General features: G+C 36.5%; 1 protein-coding gene across 2 annotated transcripts; it reads left to right on the top strand.

The window, feature by feature from the left end:
* The first annotated feature begins 1416 nt into the window (after nt 1-1416).
* LOC124157218 (116 kDa U5 small nuclear ribonucleoprotein component) lies at nt 1417-19875 on the top strand. 2 transcript variants are annotated; one of them, XM_046531771.1, is made up of 19 exons: nt 1417-1517; nt 1755-1874; nt 1993-2234; nt 2497-2768; nt 2990-3114; nt 4503-4627; nt 5272-5463; nt 5667-5757; nt 7726-7861; nt 11605-11732; nt 13243-13436; nt 13976-14142; nt 14369-14548; nt 15479-15656; nt 15766-15940; nt 16113-16224; nt 16870-17014; nt 17355-17508; nt 19500-19875. In XM_046531771.1, exons 2-19 carry the CDS (start codon nt 1761-1763, stop codon nt 19701-19703), a joined length of 2934 nt encoding a protein of 977 aa, XP_046387727.1. In that variant the 5' UTR covers nt 1417-1517; nt 1755-1760; the 3' UTR covers nt 19704-19875. The 2 variants fall into 2 exon arrangements, with proteins under 2 accessions (XP_046387727.1, XP_046387726.1); XM_046531770.1 differs by having other exon boundaries at nt 1428-1517; nt 1752-1874.
* Nucleotides 19876-23208: the final 3333 nt, after the last annotated feature.

Raw genomic sequence — 23208 nt, 5'->3', positions numbered from 1 at the left:
TAAAGGGCTAAGGCACCCTGAAATTGCTGGAGAAATTGGAAAGATGGCAAATTTTAACGTGGTCCTCCAATGAAAGTTTTAATTTCACTACCTTAAATGTCTTTACAAAATTACTGATGAATAGAGAAAAGCCACTTGTCAGCATGTATCAGACTTGAGATGCGTTATCTCTGAGAGTTATAGCATATCACCAAGGCATTGCACAAAGTGATCAACTGCCTCCTCCCTCCCCAAAGCAACAACATTTATCTGCCCCTGACCCCTACCCATTCCCAGCAGGGCAATGTGTCTACTTTACCCACTAAAACTGTCACTACATGCCAAAGTTGTAAAGGGTGGTAGCAACATTCCCAAAGTATTATGTATCATAAAAATTCTTCACAGAGACTAAATCAGCAGCATCCAAGAATGAAGAAGGAACACTAAAACGATGGAAAAGAAGAAAGCAGCATAACTTTGAAAACATGCACTGTTGGGAAAATCATAAGAGCAAGGATGCTAAGCAACATCAAGCAGAGTAACATAATTGCTTAATAACTTGTCTTATACAACTCGATCAGGCCCACCCCTAAAAGGATAGTGGATATTACAGGAGTGATGAGTACAGGGTTATGTATAGTGGTGGGGAGGAAAGGCAATGAAGGGATAGCTCTGGTATTAAAGAGGAAACTGGTTCAGACAGTGGTAGGCATTGAGCAAGTACACAATAGGACTATGGTAATGGAAATGCACCCCATCCAACCTTGTGGTGGTTCAAGTGTACATGCTCACTAGCAACCATAGGAAGGAGGAGATAGATTAGAGGTTCCAGAGGATATGGAAAGATATTAAATACGTATCTGCATGGCAAAGTTTCTTCGTCAGATGACAGCCTAGTGCTAATGTGAAGCAATGATGATGATCTAAGGAAATCTATTTAACAAATTAGGAAAATCAGACAAGCGGGGAAATAGGATGTAGAAGCTGTAGAGGTAACAAAGAAGTCGGAATACCACAACTGACCACAACCTAGACTAAAACATGAGAGATTGGAGAGACTATGCAGACGGTTGAGGAAGGATGGGGTCCGATAAAAACATGAAATGAGAAAGTGGCAGAGAAGTCGATTGGATGCGTATAAACAGCAGGTGTAAAAAGAAATATTTTATCACAGATCTATCCAAAGGGAAGAAATGAAAGCAAACGGATGCAAAGGGAACTTTCGAATTCACGCCATCGAGCCGCAACGAAGGCGATAGTGCTGCACCCTGTTGTATGTTTATATCGATTTTTTTAGCGTTCATTCATTCATCACATTTTCAATTAACACAGCGCTCAAAAATGGATTATCCAGCTTATAATTCGCTATTTAAATCAGTCGTTGATTTTTATTGATTAAAGAAGGAAAAAAGCAAATGATGGCTGGAAATTTGAAATTCCGAATAAACGAAGCGTAAAAATAACAACTGAACTACTCGATGCGCCAGAGTCCATGTTGAAGTTTGTAAACAAAAGTCGCTTGGAATATCCAGAAAGAGGTACATTTCTTAAAATCTAGTCATATGGATGTAACTTTTTGCTAATATCATAATCTTTGTTTCATGAAGTTCTATTCCCATTAATTTTTTCCACTTCCCGGCCTTCATGATCCGTCATTTTTCATGCCGGCTTAAAATGGGTGAAGCAGCATGTGGTTTGCGTTTTTAACATCTCCACATTAAACTGCAACCGGGTTTTTCTGTAAAGCCGCCGAAAATAACTCTTTTCATCAGCAGGTCATCATGGATGCAGACCTCTATGACGAATTCGGTAATTACATAGGACCTGAGCTCGAATCAGATGAAGAGGAAGACGATGCCTACAGGGATCGCGAACCTGAGGGCCAAGACTATGATGTGAGTATTATTTGACACGATGAATATTGTGAGACCCTCAAATCAAATCAGCTATTGGTGGTAGTACCCTTTTATTAAAGCTCAATGTGATATTACCTGTACTTATGTCTTGCTTTAGGAAGAGGGAGTTGACGAAGGAGGAGACGATGACGAAGGTGAGGAAGTCGCCCCTATGTCTGTGGTTCTTCATGAAGACAAACGATACTACCCAAATGCCTTGGAAGTATTCGGGCCAGAAGTTGAAACAATTGTGCAAGAAGAAGACAATCAGCCTCTTGATAAACCATTAATCGCACCGACAAGGCGTAAAAAGTTTCAGTTGAAAGAACAAAGCCTTCCAGAGACAGTCTACGATATGGAGTGAGTATAATGTCATTTCTGTCACAAATGAGTATTAAAATGCGTAGCCTTGATTTACAAGTATATGCATTTACGTATCTCTTCGGCATATTGCCTAGTTTATATTAAATAAATACATGTGATCCAAATTTTGACGCAAGTGTTAACTCCTATACTGTCTAGATTTCTCATGTTTGGATATCCTTGTGTCATATTTGTAATCTAGTATTAGTAAAGTATTGTTGTAATCTAGTAATATAGTAAAGTATTATTCATTAATTAGGTTCCTAGCTGATCTGATGGATGCACCTCACCTCATCAGAAATGTAGCTATTATTGGCCATCTTCACCACGGAAAAACTACTTTCGTTGACCGCTTGGTTGAACAAACTCACCCAGGACTTCGTTTGCCCTTAGAAGATAAGCATTTACGCTATACAGACACACTATTTACGGAACAGGAGAGAGGGGTGTCCACAAAAGCTATGCCAGTCACTCTTGTGATGCCAGATATAAAAGCCAAATCACATCTCATGAACGTTTTCGATACGCCAGGTAAATTTTTAACTTACTATAACAAATTTTCATTAGAACTGGTCATGTATGTTTTCATGGTTCTTCATTGCTGAGGATAGGCTTAAACCAAATTCCACTAATAATATACTTATGAAACTGGTTTGTTTGTTGTTATTTCTTTAATCTGTTGATAATACTACCAACTTGACTAGACATAGGTTATTCTTACATGATTTGTATTGTGTGACTTTCTTCTACAGGGCATGTGAACTTCTCCGATGAGGCCACAGCTTCTATCAGGCTATCAGATGGAGTAGTTTTATTTGTAGATGCTGCTGAAGGTGTGATGCTAAATACAGAAAGATTGTTAAAACATGCTGTTCAGGTAAACAACTTCTTCTCATTCAGTAACTTGTCTACTTTTGACCAAAACTTGACTGCATTTACCGACTATCCAGTTTGGTCAATTAACTAAATGAAAGACCAGTTATTTTCCCCACATTTAATACTACATAGTTCCTTCACAATCAAGGCTGATTTATTCATCAAATCAAACTCTCAATGTATATTAGTCATCACGACGAGTTCTATTTAAACCGTCTGAAGGGGGTTGTCTGTTTATCCCATTTGGGCAAGTGTATCTTTAAAATGGGGCTTTGGGAGAAGGGCTGCTTTCTCATTTTTACGGTTATATTGATGCCTATGAACTGATATATTAAAGTCATTGGTTAAGTCAAGCTTTATTAGGCAAAGTCAGAAGAGGGGTTATTTTTTTGCCTCTTATTGATGCATTTAACCATTTCTTCCCGTATTTTCATGCTTTACCAGTTGCAGTTTTTATGATGTACTTCACTATATACATCAGTCAATGCATCCTGAAATGCCTTGGATTTAACGATTTTTGTTGTGCAAAAATTCCACAAAGGAAAAATGATTCGCTGTGACCGGAGTTCGAGCCAGAAATCTGTATATATGAATCCATCCCATAACATGGAATGGATTTGCTATTACATGATTGAGTCGCTCTCTTAGTTCAAGCAATATTTCTGCTTTGCCTAAAACTAAGAAATCAGTAAAAACTCTCATTTAACCTCTTCATTAGACATGAAATGCAAATGAGAAAGAACATCATTTGTCGTAATAAATTCAAGAGTCAATTGATTCTACATACAAAAGATAATAAACACCTGAATTTTTTATCAATGTGCCATTAACTGTAATGAAGTGCATGGCCATGTGTACAAGAATAACCTTTAAGTGCTTATGACACTTTCCAAGCCTCTAAAGATTTAGCCTACAAAGAAGTAACACTGGCAAAGATTTCATCAGATCAAATGTGGGGGATCACGGTCTAAGTAAATGATTTTTCTGAGTGTAATCTGAAGTGCACTTGAGGGTGACTCAATTAATTTATGCAGCTTGCTAGTGTGCAGTAATTTCCTTGAATAAGACCTTTGAGGTTCTGTGGTCACTTCTCCTCCCAAGGAAAGACTTCTCTCGTTCATAGTTCAAGAGTGTGTTAAATTATCACAACATTGAGTGGCGAAGGATGCAATACATAAATAGTATAATCAGGCCTAAGTTATTATTATTCCTAGTGAACTTGGTACAGGAGCCTCTAAAAACACTGATAAAATATAATAAACAGAATGAATTGTTGAGAGTCGAGTTTAGACCCCCTCTAGGAAAATAAACGTACTGAAGTTTATTTGTAGAGGCTTAGTAATTTTTTGGCTACCTCAAAATTATAATACATATCTAATTTTTTTACAGGAAAAAGTTGCCATCACTATATGCATCAATAAAATTGACAGGCTGATGCTTGAACTTAAATTACCGCCTCAAGATGCCTACTACAAGTTGAGACACATAGTTGAAGAAATAAATGGCCTTCTCAGGTAAGGTACTACATATTTAATAATTTGAACATGATTTGATGAAAATCGGCTATGTTTTTTGTAAAAGTATGCTCTAAAACGTAAAATTGAGAGGTAGTTGTCTTCCTCATTAAGTTATGCCAATATTAAAAATCTTCACCTGCCTTCAATTGCCTGTGTGTGCTTAATTTTATCTCATAAAAGTAACCATAGTTTATGCTTAAAACCTTGTGTTTTTAATGTTTGACAGCCAGAATATCCTTCACAACATTCAGAAAATTAGTTTAATTCCAGTATAATGTAGCAAGTTCATATAAAGAATGCAAACTTCAGCTGCCTTCTTATTAATGCCACATTATTACTTTCATATTTAAGCTGTGATTAATTGCTAAATAAATTAATAATGGAATGATTGAAACTTTGATTACCAAAAATTTTCTAATTTATGTATGGTGCCATTAGAATATAAGTATTCAAATGCAAACTTCTGAAGCTAAAAATTACGGCTACATTGTTTCTTTACAATGGATGAACTATGCATCTCATCTGCTGCTGATTCAATGCTGAATGTTATGGTATTATGAGAGGTGTAAATGCTTGGTAATTCATTTGTAAAATCTTATAGAATGTAACCTAAATGAATTCATTTTTTGTCTCGCCAACAGTTTGTACACTGATGAAGAGAATCCACGCTTTGTTTCCCCAATTCTGGGAAATGTGTGCTTTGCCAGCAGTTTGTACTCTGTTTGCTTCACACTTAAGTCATTTGCCAATGTATATTCAGAGACTTATGATGGTGTGAATGTCAATGAGTTTGCTCGACGACTGTGGGGAGACATTTACTTTAACAGCAAGACGTAAGTACATAAAATATCTTTTTTTAATCGTTGAAATAGATATTACTTGGTTAGTGAAGTTACTGCCATGATGGAATCTTAGTAAAATGCAAAGGCTATTGAACGAGTCAGTAATAATATCTATACGCCTTGTAAATGATGTCAGCTCTGTGTATGAAGATCCTTTTATTTAAAAATCACATGTATTTATTTGCCTCTTTCAGGCGGAAATTCACAAAGAAACCACCTCATGGTTCAGCTCAGAGAAGTTTCGTGGAGTTTGTTTTGGAACCTCTGTATAAAATATTTGCACAGGTAAGTTCTTTAGATATAATCTCTTTTCTAGTCAAATTTGAACTTGCAAAACACTGCATGAAACAAGTAACTTTGTACGCTGCCATGCACATGGGTACAAAGTAATGCATACCAAGCATTAAGTTCATCATGAAAAAATCATTTGGCTTAGCCGGGATTCGAACCTGGATCTCCCAAATGTTGGTCAGGTATGTTTACAGGGTAACTGTTAGCATACCTGACCGGTAATCGGGAGATCTGGGTTTCAATCCCAGCTTAGCAAATGATTTTTCATTACAAACTTCATCCTTGGTGTACATAAATATGTAGTGAACAAGCATGGATAAATGTTTTCCTAGTCAAGGTCGCGTTGATTCCTTTTGGTGGACGACAGTTTCAGGTGCATTCCAGCTCCCTTATTCAGGTCCTAATGATCTGCAGAGCTTCAATTCCTTATATATAAGGCTAGTTAAGCATGCAGTGATCAGGGGCGGTCTGGCCAGGTTGGCTGGTCGGCGATCGCCGAGGGCCCCGAGCTTTGGGGGCCCCCACAACGCTCACATCTATCATGAAGCATATATGAAAGGTGTTAAAAAAAAGAATTAGATTCCTGGAACCAAAGTGTTTTGTAATTATAAATTTCTACGTTTTCATTAGTAGCTTGATTTACAACATGCTAATTGAGAAAATAGCGTATAAAATAAAGGTGTTAGATGATTAAAGAGAACCTGGCACTTATTTGAATGGGCTATTTGAAAAGGTTGTTTTTGAGATTTTTTAGATCACAGTGCAATTACATGGAACAAATTCACTAAATAGTTAATAGAACCATAATATGTACATACATTATTACAGTTTATAAGATGTGAAATAGTATTTTTCATTACTTGTATCTGGTTTCTAAGAGCCGGAATAGAGTCAAAATTGATTTCTGGGCATCCAATTTCCTAAAATTTTCTGGGGAGGGGGTGGCCTATAATGAGTCCCAGCCAAGGGTCCCCAATCACCCCAGACTGCCCCTGGCAGTAATTTGTTCATTTTGAATCCGATTGTTGAGAAAGCTGTTTAAAGATAAAGGGAGAGGATAACTGTCCCTCCAGTTGAAGTTCCTCCTGTGACTTGATATTTCTATTGTCTCCCTTATCAGCAGGTGGAAGTATTTTTTTTTCCTCTGGTAATTATTTTTGATTCTTAAAATTTTATTTAAAATCATCGCCAGAGAAAATAAATATTTCCCTCGGCTGATAAAGTAGGCAATAGAAATGGTAAGTTACAGGAGGAACCTCAATGAGGAGGATGGTAAATCTCTCCCTTCATCGTTCAAATGGCTTTTCCAATATTCAGATTCAAAATGAACAAATCAGGACGTACTTTACTAGCCTTATATGCAATTAATCAAAGCTTTGCAGATCATTAGGACCTAAAGACTGGAGCTAGAATGGGCCTAAAACTGTCGTCCACCTAATTGAATCAACTTAACCCTGAAAACCTTTCACCATTTAATCATTGAGGAAGCTTCCGTACCAATTGAACAGGCTAATTATGATTTGTTATGCAATTTTAGATCTTGGAAAAATTTATTTGAACTGGTTCTGTGTGTTGTCAGAAGCATAAATTAAATACAACCTAATTTTTATTACTACTGTTCTCTTGAATGGGTAGATGTACCTACATATAACCAACATCACTTTTCCATGATTTTTTGTTGAAACTCTTACGTTTCATGTTAGGTTTGTAATTGGCTAATATTAGTGAAAATTCTTGATAATTTTAAAGCTATCTTTCTCCTTATGCTGTTTGATCAAATATGGAATTTAATGTTTATGTATGTATATTTGTTTTCCATCTTATTTTTTCTTGAATTTGTAAGAGACAGTGGCTGCCTGAACTGCTGCACCTTTGGCATTCAGATTGAATCAAAGTGTGCCTATTTTTCTCACCTCCAATATTGTTTAACGTCAGTAATTGATGATAAGATATTCTCTACAGGTGGTGGGTGATGTTGATACAAGTCTTCCAGCAGTTTTAGATGAGTTAGGTATCAGACTGACAAAAGAAGAAATGAAAATTAATGTCAGACCACTCCTGAGACTCATTTGTGGACGATTCCTTGGAGACTTCAGTGGTAAGCATCCTTGAGTATATGAATTTAATCTTCATCCCAGCCATATTGGTTCTTTTCCTCTTAACCATTCCTCTCCAAGCTAATAAGACTGGAATGTGATCATACATAGGTTTATGTTGTTCAAAACATTATTTTATTTTGGATTTAACCTCAACTATGCAAATAGATTTTGCTAAGCATCAGTATGAAACATTTGACATAATTGAGTGTCCAAATACGAAGAGTACAATGCTTCAGATGATTAAAAGTGGTCAAGAAGAGAGCAGTGAATTTTTATTCTCCATCAAAACATTTTAGAAGTGTTCTCTGGTAGACTTAACAAAATAATAGGCTTAAACGGCATACTTTGAATATATCGTATCTTATCCTTAATAAGCCATAGATATTGGGTGTGAGTGTTAGCTGTTGTACCTGAATCCTTGGATGTTAAAAATAATTTTCTTTAGAATGAACCATTTTTTTAGTTTAGTGGGCCAGTGTGATCTTAAATGCCACTGATGGGCAAGCATTTTTGAGAGTGAAATCAGTCATAGAAAACCACTGTAAACCCTTGTTAGAATATTCCACTACTTCATATTTGCCCTGATTTTGCACCAATATTATTCAGTTACGGTAAATAATTTGTGTTAATATTCCTCCATTTGTAGGTTTTCAGGGTGTATCTACATCTACATACTACTCCATAAGCCACCTTAACAGGTGTCTGGCATGGCGTGTTAGTACTTTAGTTAGCCTTTTACTCATAAAAAGGAAATGCTCCAAGGAAATTATGCTTAGTATAAATGTTATTAAAGTCTTATGACTTGACTTATTAAAGTCTTTTATCATGCAGAGGAAAAATGAATACCCATTCTTATCCATTCGGAAAAATATCTCTCTATCATTACTGTCAGACTTGGGAGTGTAGTGGGGTTCTAGTATGATGTTCTCCGTGTCGCTCTTAAGGATATCCATTCTCAATTGCTCAAGCAATCTAAGCCTAGCACATAGTTACCAAGCCTCTAGTGGCTCCCAATCTAATGTGTTAAATATCTGTGTAACGCATCCTGTATGCCCGTTGCAGTTTTTGACAAATCATTCTGCTTTCATTTGTATTTTTTAAGTTTACAGATTAAGTCTTTGTGGACTGGATTCAATATGCTCGCTGCGTACTCAAGGTGTGGCCAGAAGAGTGTGAAATCGCACCTCTCTATTACTTTCTCATCTGAAAATCTTCCCACAATAGGCTTCACTAATCCCAGCTTCTTCGGTCATCCACAAATATTTCTTGTGTTTTTTCTCCACGATAGGTTCGAAATTATCATAACTGCTAGATACTTCACTTCATCTGTTGCCTTTATGTTTACACCATCCACAGCAAATACACAGGGATAGTTGGACCACCTATGCCAGAAATGTACAGCCATGCATTTGCTCAAGTTCGAGTCCCCACTCTTGACTCCACACATGTAGGCTGTTTAAATCCGATTACTGAATTTCAAATTCAGAATGATCAGTAAATTTACAATAGATGTCAGCATCATCAGCAAATAAACGTTTTACTGCTAATTTTGACTGCATAGGTCATTTATGTATATAATGAAGAAAAGGTGGCCAATTATGCTTCCTTGTGGGACACCTGACGTTACTTTAACTACATCAGAGCTAGTTCCATCAAGAACTACTTTTTGGTTATGATCACTTAGAAAGTTGTTTATGGAATTTAAATCTGTTTCTTTTAGCCCGTATGGCTGTGATTTGTATAAAAGTTTGTTGTGAAGTACCATGTCGAAGGCTTTCATAAAATCCAGAAATAATGCGTCGACTGGTCTTTTCAATTCACCAGATTTGAGAACGTCTTATCATGTACTTTACATCTTAAAGGATACCTTAAGTGTGGAAAATAAAGGTTTCACTGTGCATGGTTTGGAATTCTGTTTAGTAGTTTCAGTAGCCATTACCAGCAAACATTTTGCACGTGAACTTCTTTATTTGTACTTGTTTGGACAATTTGTGATTTTTCAGTTGGAAATGCAAGTGCTTCATAAAATAGGCTCAACATAATGCCGATGTCCCACGGTCAAATTTGCGTCAAAATATTTTGATCAAAATTTTTGTCCAAAAATTTTGATGCAAATATTTTGATACAACTGGACTGGGGGTGTCCCACGATGCATCTCATTTTGATCAAAAACAAACGAAAGACGATATTTATGTAAACAACTAGGAAACTTGTGGAGGTGGAGGATTCTTTCTTTTTAAGCAGGCGAAATTGTTTGAACAGGCCTCTTGAACATTAAAGATGCGAAAAAAAGAAAACAGAAGGAATGCTGAACTTGGCCTTGGCTGGAAAAGGGGTATGAAAGCGTTGGAATAAGCATGCTAAACATGTTGGAGAAGGAGTTGGTCGCCGATGTTCCCGTTTATTATCGATAATAATTGACGACAAGTCAGGATATTTTCATGTCCCTTATCAGCAAGGTTGAGGGCAGAATAAAACGCCAGGATACAAACGTGAGGCAGTTTATTCCCGCGAGGAAAATGTTATTAATAAATGATGGACATTGTGGTTGAGGAGATGTTATGAATAGTGCTGTAAGCGTGCATTTAAATCACATTTTTCTCTCCTAATCTAGCAGTTTCTAAAATAAGGTCCTTATCCTATAATCATAGTAATAGAAACGGGCAGCTGTAGTGTTTCACAGGTACAATCGTCAGTTCATTTTAGTCATTTCTCCAGCTGCTCGCTCGCATTGTATGCCTTCCATGAAGCGTAAAATTCGGCCTCGATACCTTAAGTAAATCTTTTATTATTTCCAAAACATCCCTCCTGGTATTGCGATTCTAAAGATTGCTTCCTTTCTATTTAAGATCAACTGATTATTACGGATTTCCTAGTTGAGAGCTTCCATCGCCTATCACTGAGACAAATATTTGCTCATATTTACCTTTAGGGCCACACCAGGCGATGAAATAGACGATCACGAACGTATATATATATTTAAAATAATGTTTTGTGAATTCACTTCGTGGTATGGTGATATTATAAATTTAAAACTAAACCTTTTAGTATTCCATACAATACTACTGAAAAAACTCAACCGGTTTCGATCTTTTCAGGTCCTTATCTAGAGGTTTACGATTAAGATAACGACCTGAAAAAGTGGAAACCGGTTGGGTTTTTAATGCATACTGTGTGGAATACAACAAAGTTTATTTTTGTGTCCATAATATACATAATTATTAATTAAAATACTCATGCAGACGATAAATAAGTTTAACGTATTTGGCCTGTGTGTCAGCGCTTGGCGATGCTTTTTTGTCAAAGGCCCTGTGATTGGTTGGTTTCATCCAATTGGATGAAAATTTAGAACCTGTCCTATCCATTTGTACAAATCGGTGATTTGTACAAACGATAGGACCAAAAGCCAGTTGGACAAAATTTTGACCGTGGGACAGGGTGCGCGTCAGTTGCATCAAATTTTGATCAAAATATTTTGACGCAAATTTGACCGTGGGACATCGGCTTAATTTCAGGAGCAATGGAAATTAGACTAATATATCGTGTGTTAATTCATCTATGGTATAAATCATTTGAGGTCTTATTAAATTCCATCTTAACCTTTTATGTATACATGTTAAGATCTGATGAAAAACTCTCTGCCTTATTAATAATGACAGTGTTATGTGTACTGAGTTTTCTATTAATGTGACCTTTTTACATGCCCAGTTTTAAGCATACTAATTGTATTAATTTCTTTCAGGGTTCGTTGACATGTGTGTTCAACACATACCATCTCCTGCTGCAGCTGCAAGAACTAAAGTAGAGCACATCTACACTGGCCCAATCGACTCGCCTATTGCTCTTGATATGTGTAAATGTGACCCTGATGTAAGTAGAAATATTGACTATTGATAGTGTTTTCTGACGTGTCATAAGATTATAAATACATAGTTAATAATACATTAATGAGTCATTGTATAGGTTACATTTTCCTGAATTTCCTGGTGTTATCATTTGCTTAAGTTTTTGCTGCTGTCTCTGATAGTATTAGAAAATAAATATAGCTAATTTTTTTCGATTGCTTTGATCTATTTATTATTTTTTGTAATACATATAAGCTTTGTACTAGTCACCCCAAAACTGCATAAAGTCGAAACAGAATGTGAAAGCTATTGAAAAGGATATTCTTCCTATTCAGCATATGCAAATTGAAAATTAGGAAACAAGTTTGACATTTATGTGAAGGACAAACCCTCCAGTATATGTAGCTCATATACTGGCTGATAAAGGTGCCATTTGGGCTTTCTCTGAGTAAAACCATTAATTCAATGTAAATGACAGCAGTGTGCAACCCACTATGCATCAATACATATCATATAAATTTTTCTTCTAACTTAAAAGGAAAGTCCCTCAAGTGTCACCTCCCGATCTCATTCAAATTTTGCAAGGTAATAGGAAATGTATAGCTATGAGGTGAAGTTTTTGTTTCAACCATCAACACTAAATAATTTTTTTGATATTAGCAACGGAAAGTACAAGGCAAACAGCTACATTTATGCAACCTGCAGCACAACAATAGCCCTTTATACTACTCTGTAACTTGAATGCAGAGCACTGACGTTATGCTGTTGTGCTGCGGATGGCATAAATTTAGGTGTTTTCCTTGTACTTTCCGTCACTAGTATCTCAAAAAATATTGAGTGTTGGCGGCTGAAACAAAAAGTACACCTGATGGCTACCCATTTCCTATCACCTAGCAAAATTTGAATGAGATCTGGAGGTGACACTCGAGCCTTGCCTTCCCTTGCTAGTCAAATTTTGGAATTTTAATGAGGAAAAACATGGAACTGCAGACAATATTAGACATCAAATAATTTTGGTCTCTAATTCTGTTTCATGGATAAACGATAGATAACCAGCAATAGGTCTTTCAATCTGGTGAGGCTATTGGTCTATCAGGCACGTTCTTTGCTGGGACACTTATGGTGCATTCTTTTCAACATGTGGCAAGCATAGTATTCATCAATTTTTCGAGCCAAAGTGGCTAAGTATGTATACTACAGCAGCTCACGATTAGAATGTGAAGTTGAGATATGTCTGCCCTATGGTGGCACGTGGTAGGGATCATGTTTATTAATAGTTGTGATGAAAGGTTGTGTAGGGATTAACTCTAAACAAAGCTGTGTTACAGCAGACAGCTTGTGTCTCATTGATTAGTAAAAGCCTTGCCTGTTTACTGCCATTTTTGCACAATGCATGCTATTTGTCTAGAATATTCATATACTCACCTCCTAATGTGTATCTTTAATAATTCATTGGGATTAATGTAGTGAGAAACTGTATGATGTTGGTATTATGTATGTAGTTTTTAAATTTTTGTTCGCTTCCCCCGTTTCAGGGTCGCTTGATGGTTCATAGTACAAAAATGTATCCAACTGAAGAGTGTACATTTTTCCAAGTCCTAGGCCGTGTTTTGAGTGGTACTCTTAGTGCGGGGCAAGAAGTGCGTGTTCTTGGAGAAAATTACACCCTCGCAGATGAAGAAGATTCACGTGTGTTGACTGTTGGCCGCTTGTGGATATTTGAAGCCAGGTAGTGTATTTCTTTTCTTGTAATTGATGGACTTCAGGAGATAACAAGTAGGTAATGATCCAGTTTATTTTATACAACCAGGGATGTGAAACGAAACTTGAACCAATAAAGACTTCTTTCTTGTCATAATACTGTATCATGATGAATTTGACTTTGATTTCATTAACTGTAAGGAACTAGAGAATGAAAGGAATTAATTTTGTTGTTCTTGAACTATTCCGAAAATTGAATAGTTTCAGTTCAAGTTTAAAGAAGGGTAGATTTTTTCGTGCTGGCCTGTTGCCATTATCCGCAGATAAAAATCTTGATTTTTGGTGGTGATATGTTCAAATGGTGGTGTCTCCTGAACATTATGTCAATGCTCAGTCATTAATCAAATTCAATTGTCTTTGAAAAATATTTTTATTAAAAAAATGAAAAGATTTAAAAATTATTCAAAATTTAAAATTCTGTTATGAATTTTAATGTCTTCTTTCTATTCTGTTTTAAAACTGGTTATATGTTGTATTATATGTTTAATCTGTTTTTGTGTTCTCAAGATATAAGGTAGAAGTCAACAGAGTACCAGCAGGAAACTGGGTGCTGATAGAAGGCATTGATCAACCAATTGTGAAGACTTCCACAATCACCGACATAACTATTGGAGATGACCTGTACATATTTAGACCCTTGAAATTCAACACCCAGTCAGTCATCAAAATTGCAGGTAATATACCAGTAGCATATTGGCTTATTGGTGATGATTTCTGAAAATTGGTTATTTTTTTAGGAAGCTGATGTGTAAGTTATAAGAATTATCGGGCCTAAAATGTTCTCAATAGTTTAAACTTTTCTTTGCAGATCTACGATTAATTTTTAGAAAATATGAAGTAATGCATCAGTGACATTTTGTATGACGACTTTGTATTGCTATTCTTATTTTTTCTATGTAGTGGAGCCAGTCAACCCTTCAGAGTTACCTAAGATGTTGGATGGACTACGGAAAGTAAACAAGTCTTATCCTCTGCTTGGCACAAGAGTTGAAGAATCTGGGGAGCATGTAGTCTTAGGTACTGGGGAGTTGTACTTGGACTGTGTCATGCATGACTTGAGGAAAATGTATTCTGAAATTGGTAAGATATACTTCTTAATACATACTTATTTTACTGCCTGTTTAATGGCAATCTATTTTTTGTAAATGGTTGTGATGATATAAAAACTACATCTTCAGTAAGTAACTAATCTCGTCAGCAACTTGCTACAGTAGACTCTAGTTATTACAAAGTTCATGGGACTGAAAAAATGGAGGTTTGTAATAACCAAGTTCGTATGAACGTTTCTTTTAGGAATCGTCTAAAAAAAAAACAAAATTTGTCAAAAATTCTTGTCTCTTCAATCTCCCGTACTTAAAGTCACACTGCAGAATAGCTTTTGAGTCATGTGTGTATATATACGCGATTAAATTACGCACAAATATATAAAAACATCACATTCATTTGATTTTATCCATAGAAGAATGTGGCATGATGCAATTGAGGGTTGATATCTTCCCGAGTAGAGTAAGTCCTCGTTATACGAACAAGATGTATTCCGAGACGTTGTTCGTAAGTTGATAAACTTATGTAAGCCATCAAGAAGTGTGGTTATGCTGCAGACTGTATTGCAATTGTGCATAAACTGTGCAAAATTGTGATTGTGACGAACTGATCTAGTGTGTGCGATGGAGTTGAAGTATCCTAAGTCTTGTAATGAAATATTTTGGAGAAGAAAATGGCATATTAGTTTACTAGCTCTCGCAGGAATGGTTTCAAGACAGCCAGGCTTTGAGACTGCAAATTAATCCACTTAGATAGAAATTTTGAAAAACTATGCAAAACTTCCATTGTTTAGATCATTCCATTATTTAGATTTCCGTATTATCGATCTTCTGCTATATTTCTTTTTTGTCAAATGAAACCAGTAACTAAAGCTTCTATCTTCAGTAAAATTAGTAGAAATTACTGTGTTGATAATTTATAACTTGTGGATCTCATTATAAATTGAAACTACCATTGTCTTTACAGATATTAAAGTTGCTGATCCAGTTGTTGCCTTTTGTGAAACAGTAGTTGAAACCTCTTCCCTCAAATGCTTTGCTGAAACACCCAACAAGAAGAACAAAATAACAATGATTGCTGAGCCGTTAGAAAAAGGGTTGGCTGAAGACATTGAAAATGAAGTAGTCCAGATATCATGGAATAAGTAAGTGCAGGAACCCTTTATAATAGTTTAGCTCTATGTATATATGATTACCAATCATTAGCCCTTGAGTGATGCACTGATTAAATATTTCTTTCATCTTTGATTACAGGAAGAGGCTGGGTGAATTCTTTCAGACCAAGTATGATTGGGACTTGCTGGCTGCACGTTCTATATGGGCTTTTGGCCCAGATGCTACTGGAGGTCCAAATATTCTTGTTGATGACACACTACCCTCTGAAGTTGACAAAGGATTACTTAACTCTGTTCGAGATTCAATTGTCCAGGTGAGCTACCTTTTTAATAAATTTGCAGTTTTTATGTTCTCTTCTTAGATGACATGGCATTGCAGATTATTATTGTTGGATGCATTTGTGCTGTGCCATTTAGCATTGTAAATTATGTATAATGGTCAGTTTAATCTGTGACTTTAAATTTATTTCCTCCATTGACCCACAGGGATTTCAGTGGGGCACTAGAGAAGGTCCTCTTTGTGAAGAGCCTATACGTAATGTCAAGTTCAAAATTTTAGATGCTGTAATTGCCCAAGAACCCCTTCACCGAGGAGGAGGTAAGTGGATTGAGTTCCTCTATCTTAGTGGGCTCCCATGAATGAAAGTTGGTTTTGGAGCAATTCATGTACAGAGTTAGTAATTGTTGAATATGCTAAGTACAATATGGCAAAAATAAGGTCCATGCTAACTTAAACTGAAAAAAATCCCAATCATTATCAATGCTTGTGTCTTGGGACAAAACAATTCTTTCCTATGGAGTGAGCATGTATTTCCTCTTGTATATAGGAGAGGTGGAGAGTTGAGGAATTTATGATTAAGGTATGGAGGTTAAGCATCTGGCTGGGGGTGGATTGACCGAAGTATTTTCTTTCTGAGACCATGTCCTTAATGTTTTTTGTTGAAATTTGGTAAATTCATGATGGTCCCTTTAATAGCCACTTCAGATCATAATTATTGAATCTCATTTGTAAGATCTTAAGTCAAGATTCCTGAAGCCATAAAATTATTGCCAACATCAAATATTATTTTTCTTCATAAAACACGAAAAAATAAGGTTTAGTTATTAATAATTTTTGTTGTTGAGTTAGATACTGTAGCATTTAGAAAAAGGGTTTTTATGTTGTCTGAATTCTTGTTGATCTTGTGTTGTGCTTACAAAATTCATGCAAATTTTAATTTGAAACTGCCTATCAATTAAACAGGACAAATCATTCCAACTGCCCGAAGAGTTGCTTACTCAGCTTTCCTTATGGCCACACCACGTCTTATGGAACCATACTTGTTTGTTGAGGTTCAAGCACCAGCTGATTGTGTCTCTGCTGTTTACACAGTTCTAGCCAGGAGGAGGTTGGTTTCTTTTTATGTGGTTCTTTGGGGCTAAGGCATTTTTGCCAAATGTTGCCATACTTATTTGAGAAGTTATTTTTTTACACCGCCTGTTACATATGTAATGTTTTTCATCATCTTCTTCTTCATAGCCTAAGTTTTATAAAAATATTTTTACTTGATTTAATTGACCCTTAATGTAGAGTTCATTCTTGACATTCAATGTACATATTAGTTATTTATTTTGTTCTTCTTATCTCATGAAAAAATTATGGGTCACAAGTTCAGGTAGTTTTCTTTTTGTGATATTCGGCAAGTAGAAATTTTTAGTCCAAAATTAACTTTTGCTTCAAATTTTCAGGGGACATGTAACTCAAGATGCACCTGTTCCTGGATCACCTCTTTACACCATCAAAGCATTTATTCCTGCTATAGATTCATTCGGTTTTGAAACGGATCTCAGAACCCATACTCAGGGCCAGGCTTTTTGCCTCTCAGTTTTTCATCATTGGCAGGTATGTTTTCCCTTTGAGAACAGTTTTTACTAAGATGTTGTCATTGTAAAGGAATCAAATGCACCTATTATAAAAATTGACATACTCATGCTAGCCTCCAGATCTACATTATCAACATGATTGCTTTCAGTTATTTAAGTTTACTCAAATTTGAAAATTATGAGAATGTGCCCTTAATTTATTTTAATAATCATTCCTGTTAACGTCATCCTATGTTGTACATATTTAGGGTAACCCTAATCCCAATACTAAAATGATTAATTTTACTCATCAGCTCCTATTCTAGCCTGTAAATTAAGTGTCAAAAGATGTTATGTTGTTACCTTAGATGCTGGTTGTACAATGTGGCATGAGGTTCTGGAGGGACCCCTTACGAAACAAATGTGTTGGCTTTTGATTACATCAGGTGTCCAGGACGAAATTGATAAGTTTACAGTGTTTTATTGAGGATATGTGAAGATTTGGTCCGTATTTTATTGACCTATTCATCAAATTGCAGAGGAAATCAACATACTTTTGCTGCCTATACCTTCACACAGCTTTGTTGTGAAAAGGCTTCTGAGAGGTTCTATGATTGATTTGTCAGTATAAGACATGAGTAGAAAGTACTTTCCTTTCAATGGTGTCATAATTTGTAAACTCATGAGGCATACTGGAGTGATGATGATGGGTCATTTAAACAAAATAATCTTTGCGAAAGTGACTTGAATTTAGGAAACATGTAAGATGTTCATTCACTAGCTACAATGATGTAAGTTGCTAACCATGAATGGTACATAGATGAAACATTAAGAAGGTATTAAATTGACATTTGCTGGTGGTATAAAGTGAAAAAACATGATGCTAATGTTGAGCGCACACGAGATGGATTGGAAAATCATTCCATGATGCAGCACATTTTAGGGATCTTGCTAAGTTGTCAGCTGACTAGAGATTCAGAACACCTGACTAAAGCTTTATTACTCAAACCACAGCTTGGATGCAAAATGAGTGGAATATGGTGGGGAGTGAAGATAGTCTTGAAGCAGAGATTGAGTCAAATGTTCCTGATTAGAACTTCTTGTGATTTAGGGCTTACCTACTGTGTGTTACTTCTCAGCTTGACCTCTATGAACAAAGGTCCTTCAACTTCTTACAACAACCAATCAACTAATCCCTTATCCTTCTCTGGACCTCCTTTTTATTCTACATGGGCTGAAGTTAGAAGAAGGGGGTTTCCGTTAGGCATCAACCCCTTCAAGATTAGAATCAAAGGTACAAATATCGAATGGCACATAAGTGAAGGTAACAGAAGCTTTAAGATGCATCGAAGCTAGTGTTCATCTAAGGTGGCTGCGGGAGAAAGGTGAAATAGAAATTTATTAGGATGAATTGAATTATTAGAATTAGGAATTGAGGTTAATTTTACGAAAGGTGTGGACATGGGTGTTGTTCGAGACTAATGATCTCTCTCCGACTCTTTTGATTAAGCAGTATTTCAGATGTACTGTCCCTTGTGCTTACAGAACTAATTACAGTTTTTTGAAGGCTATTGTCCTCAATTTCACTTTACTTCCTGGTGATATGTTTCACAGTATAAATGTCACTGTCAAGTGAGGAGTGATTCAAACTCACAGCGTGGCTGCATTGAAATGAGTGGCAATTACCTAACTCCTGTGGAAGTTGTGAGACTATCATCTGTTTAGAAAATGCAAATGTGATTATTAAATGCGATGCAGATAATCCTAGTTTTTTCCCATGCTCAGTTTCTGCCAGATTTTTTTTCATATTTTCCATTTTGTAAGACCATTGTTACTTACACAATTTCCTTTGTTCTCTTTTGTGGTCAAGAAATCTTAGTTGTAATTCTCGCCGAGTGTATTTGACCCCTTAAAAAATGTTGGAGTTCATTAAAACTGATGAAATATCTGGTACACAATGCACCAATCCTATCCATCACTGAATCATTTCTCCATTAATAATGTAATTTTATTTATTTCAATCTTTTTTAGATTGTTCCTGGTGATCCTTTGGATAAAAGTATAGTAATCAGGCCACTTGAGCCTCAACCGGCTACACATTTGGCCAGAGAATTTATGATTAAGACTCGTAGGCGTAAGGGGCTCAGTGAAGATGTTTCTATCAACAAATTCTTCGACGATCCTATGTTGTTGGAGCTTGCAAGACAAGATGTCCTGCTAAATTATCCTCTCTAGTCATATTGAAAAGTCACTGTCAAAAATTGAAAAAGAGAGGGTGAATTTCTGTGTTCTACACGCAAAGAATATAATTACATTTTGTTAAAAAATTTCTTCCTGTTTTTGTAGAAAATGTATTTATGAATATTTTTGTACCTGTCTCATTAAATATTAAATCTCATCTTCTCTGGATACCATGGTTTTTATGTTCCATTAAAAAAAGGTAACAAAATGGATGGTAATTCTAATAAGTGAGTCAGGATCCATCAACGAAAAGTCAGTCAAATGAAGTTGCTACCAATTTAGTTTAAGGCTTTTGGTGTAACATCACAGTCGCGTTTATCAAATTTGTGGACTAAAAAAGGCTTTCGATGATGTGGATTGGAATGTTATGCTCAAAATCCTGAAAGTGATGGGAATGTTTTATAATGACTGGATAATTATCCACAATTTATATAGATACCAAGTAGCTGTGATTAAATCTGTAGCCAGCAGCAAAGAAGCTAGAATAAGGAAAGAAGAGAGTCATGGGCATGCTCTATACCTCATAATTCTTAATATTTTCTTTGAGACAGCTAACAATGAAATCTAAAAGAAAGTACCTCAAATGAAAGTCCACAGTGAAAAAATTAGCATGCTGCAATTTGCTGATGGTAGCAGAGACAAAGAAATACTTGAAGAAAATTATAATAAATATTAAAAAGACAAGGGGTAGGCATTCACTGAAAATCAATCAAAGAATATCCAAAATTTTGGTTTGCAGTATGTAGTAGTTTATGCAAAGCACAAATCCTCCCTCCATTATGAATAAGGAAGAATTTTTTAAGAAAAGGCTTAGGGCAGGCACGCACTAGCATGACCACAAACAGTTTTAGCATTGCAACAAATGGAGCGACGTGCACTAGGCTAAGTCCGACTCGTTGGTCGGACCGGAGTCGTCCGACCAAAATTTTTTAATTTGGTCGACCCCGACTCAGTGGTCATTGCGGCCAGAAATTACACACATTCTACTGGCACACCGTACACTCACTCCGACCCGACCATACCGATTGAGCAAGTGGTGAATGTGTTTTGCTATCGTGGTCGTGGCCGTGCTAGTGCGTGCCAGCCCTAAGATCGGCCATAAACTGGGAATCCATGAACTTAAAGATGTTCAAGGATTCTGCTACTTGGGTAGCCAAGTGACTAGTGATAAACTAAGCAAAATGGAAATAGTCATTAGAACAGTCCAAGCAAATAGCGCATACCTCAAAAAGAGGAGTCTCCTCAAACCTGGAAATTTTAGCATTGGGATAGGGAGCATTTCTTTAGGACTTGCATTTGGAGCATACATGATAGTGTGGTATGGACAATAACAACAGGAAGGAGGTCAAGAAAAAATCATGAAGTTCAAATGGATAGATAGTGTGAGAAATGTGTTTTAAGTGTGTACAATAGGGGAGAAGTCCCTAGAGATAAATACTCGACCACTTAACCCTTTGGCTGCGGGAGTACATGATTTTAACTACCAGCCCATGTGGGAGAGAACCAAGAAATACTTTTCCTTCTAGCCTGGCTGAGTGTCTTGCAAGGAGTGAACCCATATAGGTAATCCAGGGAAACCCTGCTTTTTTTTACCAATGTATGGGCCTACATTTGGGCACTTGTCGTAGGCATATTAACAGCGTGGAGTAGGAAGGAAACAATACAAAAAGGGCAGTACGATAGGAAATGCCAGAGGCACCTCCTGCTGTGAGGGCAGGCTGGGGAGAGTTAAGCGATCCCTACAGTGAGGGAAAAGCACCAGGGCTCTATCCAGGCAGCAATCAAAATTTTGGGAAACTGCCGTAGGTAGTCGCCCAATGGTTCAACACTTAAAAACGTTTTTCCCCAATCAGCATACAACACGTTTAAAAACATTTCTGCAATCTAAGTGTTAATCAGCGTGAGACACAATGGCCTGATTAAAACAATATGGTAGTTTCCTTCATCAAAGAAAACAAAAGGAATTGATAGCGATTCGTTACCAACCATTAGTGTATTCATAATATAAAAATTATTTGGTTTTAGAAATTCCACTTTAGACGAATGTTGATGGTCAATTTTAACCTCCCTAGAAAAAGGCCAGATTGGGTCCCTGTGTTGCCACTCTACGTGACATCACAGGGACCTAGATGCTATACGAGTAGTCAGGAGTTTTATATCGTCTGCAATTACCAATGCATGCATGAGGCACAGAGCTCAGGGAAACATTTCTTAATAATCACTTATTAAAACTGGCTAAGGTCGGAAAGTTTCCTTCGTTTGATAGGGTATTAATAATCCTTATTTAAGCCAAGCACTACCTGCAAGCAGCCTGCATCGTAGCAGCGCTCATAGTCTCGCACCAAGGTGGCCTCACATGGCGGCAGCTGGTACCAGAATGACGTCACATGGGCTTTTCCCAGCATTCATACTTAGCTGTCACATTTTTGCGCCCTTGAAAATTTTCACTTTTCATTTAATCACAAAAAAATAGATAAAAATCTAAAAGCGTGAAATATGTACTCCAGGATCAATAATCTTTTGATTTAGGTAATTTAAAAAAATAGGAAACCACCCTATTGTTAAAGAACAAGAATTATGTTATGATGAAAATATCTTCTTATAGGAGATTTGAGTGAAGATCTACATTGAAGCAAATCTCTGTGTGCTGACTAGTGATGATAATTCGCAGTAAAACCCTTTTAACAAGGGCATGATAACCCAGCAAAATGGATCCTTGAAAATGGTAAGGGAGAATATCTAACTATTATAAAAATACTAAAAATATGGGAGCATGCTGGCCCAATGGGTGGAGCATTGATCAAAGGGCCCTAAGTGAAGCCTTGGGACACCCAAAACTAAATCCTAGAAGTTTGAGGCGGCCCTGGGAAAGGAAATGGTCCCCCAACCTACATATATGATACTAAAGGTCTGGGGTGAGCTTTACCCACACCTAACCTTAGCAACCTCCTCCTGGAATCACTATGAGTAAGTGAAAGATACTTGAAAACATAATGGTAGACGATGGAATGCAAATGACTCTTTTGCAATTGATATTTATTTCATGCAAGTGAGAAAGATAGAAAATCATGATACAGAGAAATGGGTCATGTGGTCAGGACTTAGAATCAAACAATCACCATAACTTCTTTGTTGACATCTACCCTATATGAATGTTTATGGAAGCTTGAGATTGGTATCTCAATAAGTTTCATAGATTAATTATTTTCAAGGCACTAGACAGTGAATCTACAAGATTTTCTGACATGTAGCAATACAAGAAACGCGGACAAATATTTACCGGAGGTAGTTGACAAAAATAAATAAGCGTCCATAAACTTCAAATTAGATTACCCTAAACTGTAGTAGGTGAATCAATTTAATATTGGGAATAAAGGATCCATTATGAAAGTAATGTGCACGATTTTATTATGACTTGACTATCCATCACAGTGGGGCAAAACAGGTCGGAAAATGTGGTGAGCAGTCTGCCCTTCCAAAGCAGCCAGATGCCAGTTTT

Source organism: Ischnura elegans, chromosome 4, assembly GCF_921293095.1.
Source record: "Ischnura elegans chromosome 4, ioIscEleg1.1, whole genome shotgun sequence".
Taxonomy (NCBI): Eukaryota; Metazoa; Arthropoda; class Insecta; order Odonata; family Coenagrionidae; genus Ischnura; species Ischnura elegans.
This window is presented reverse-complemented; position numbering and strand designations above follow the sequence as displayed.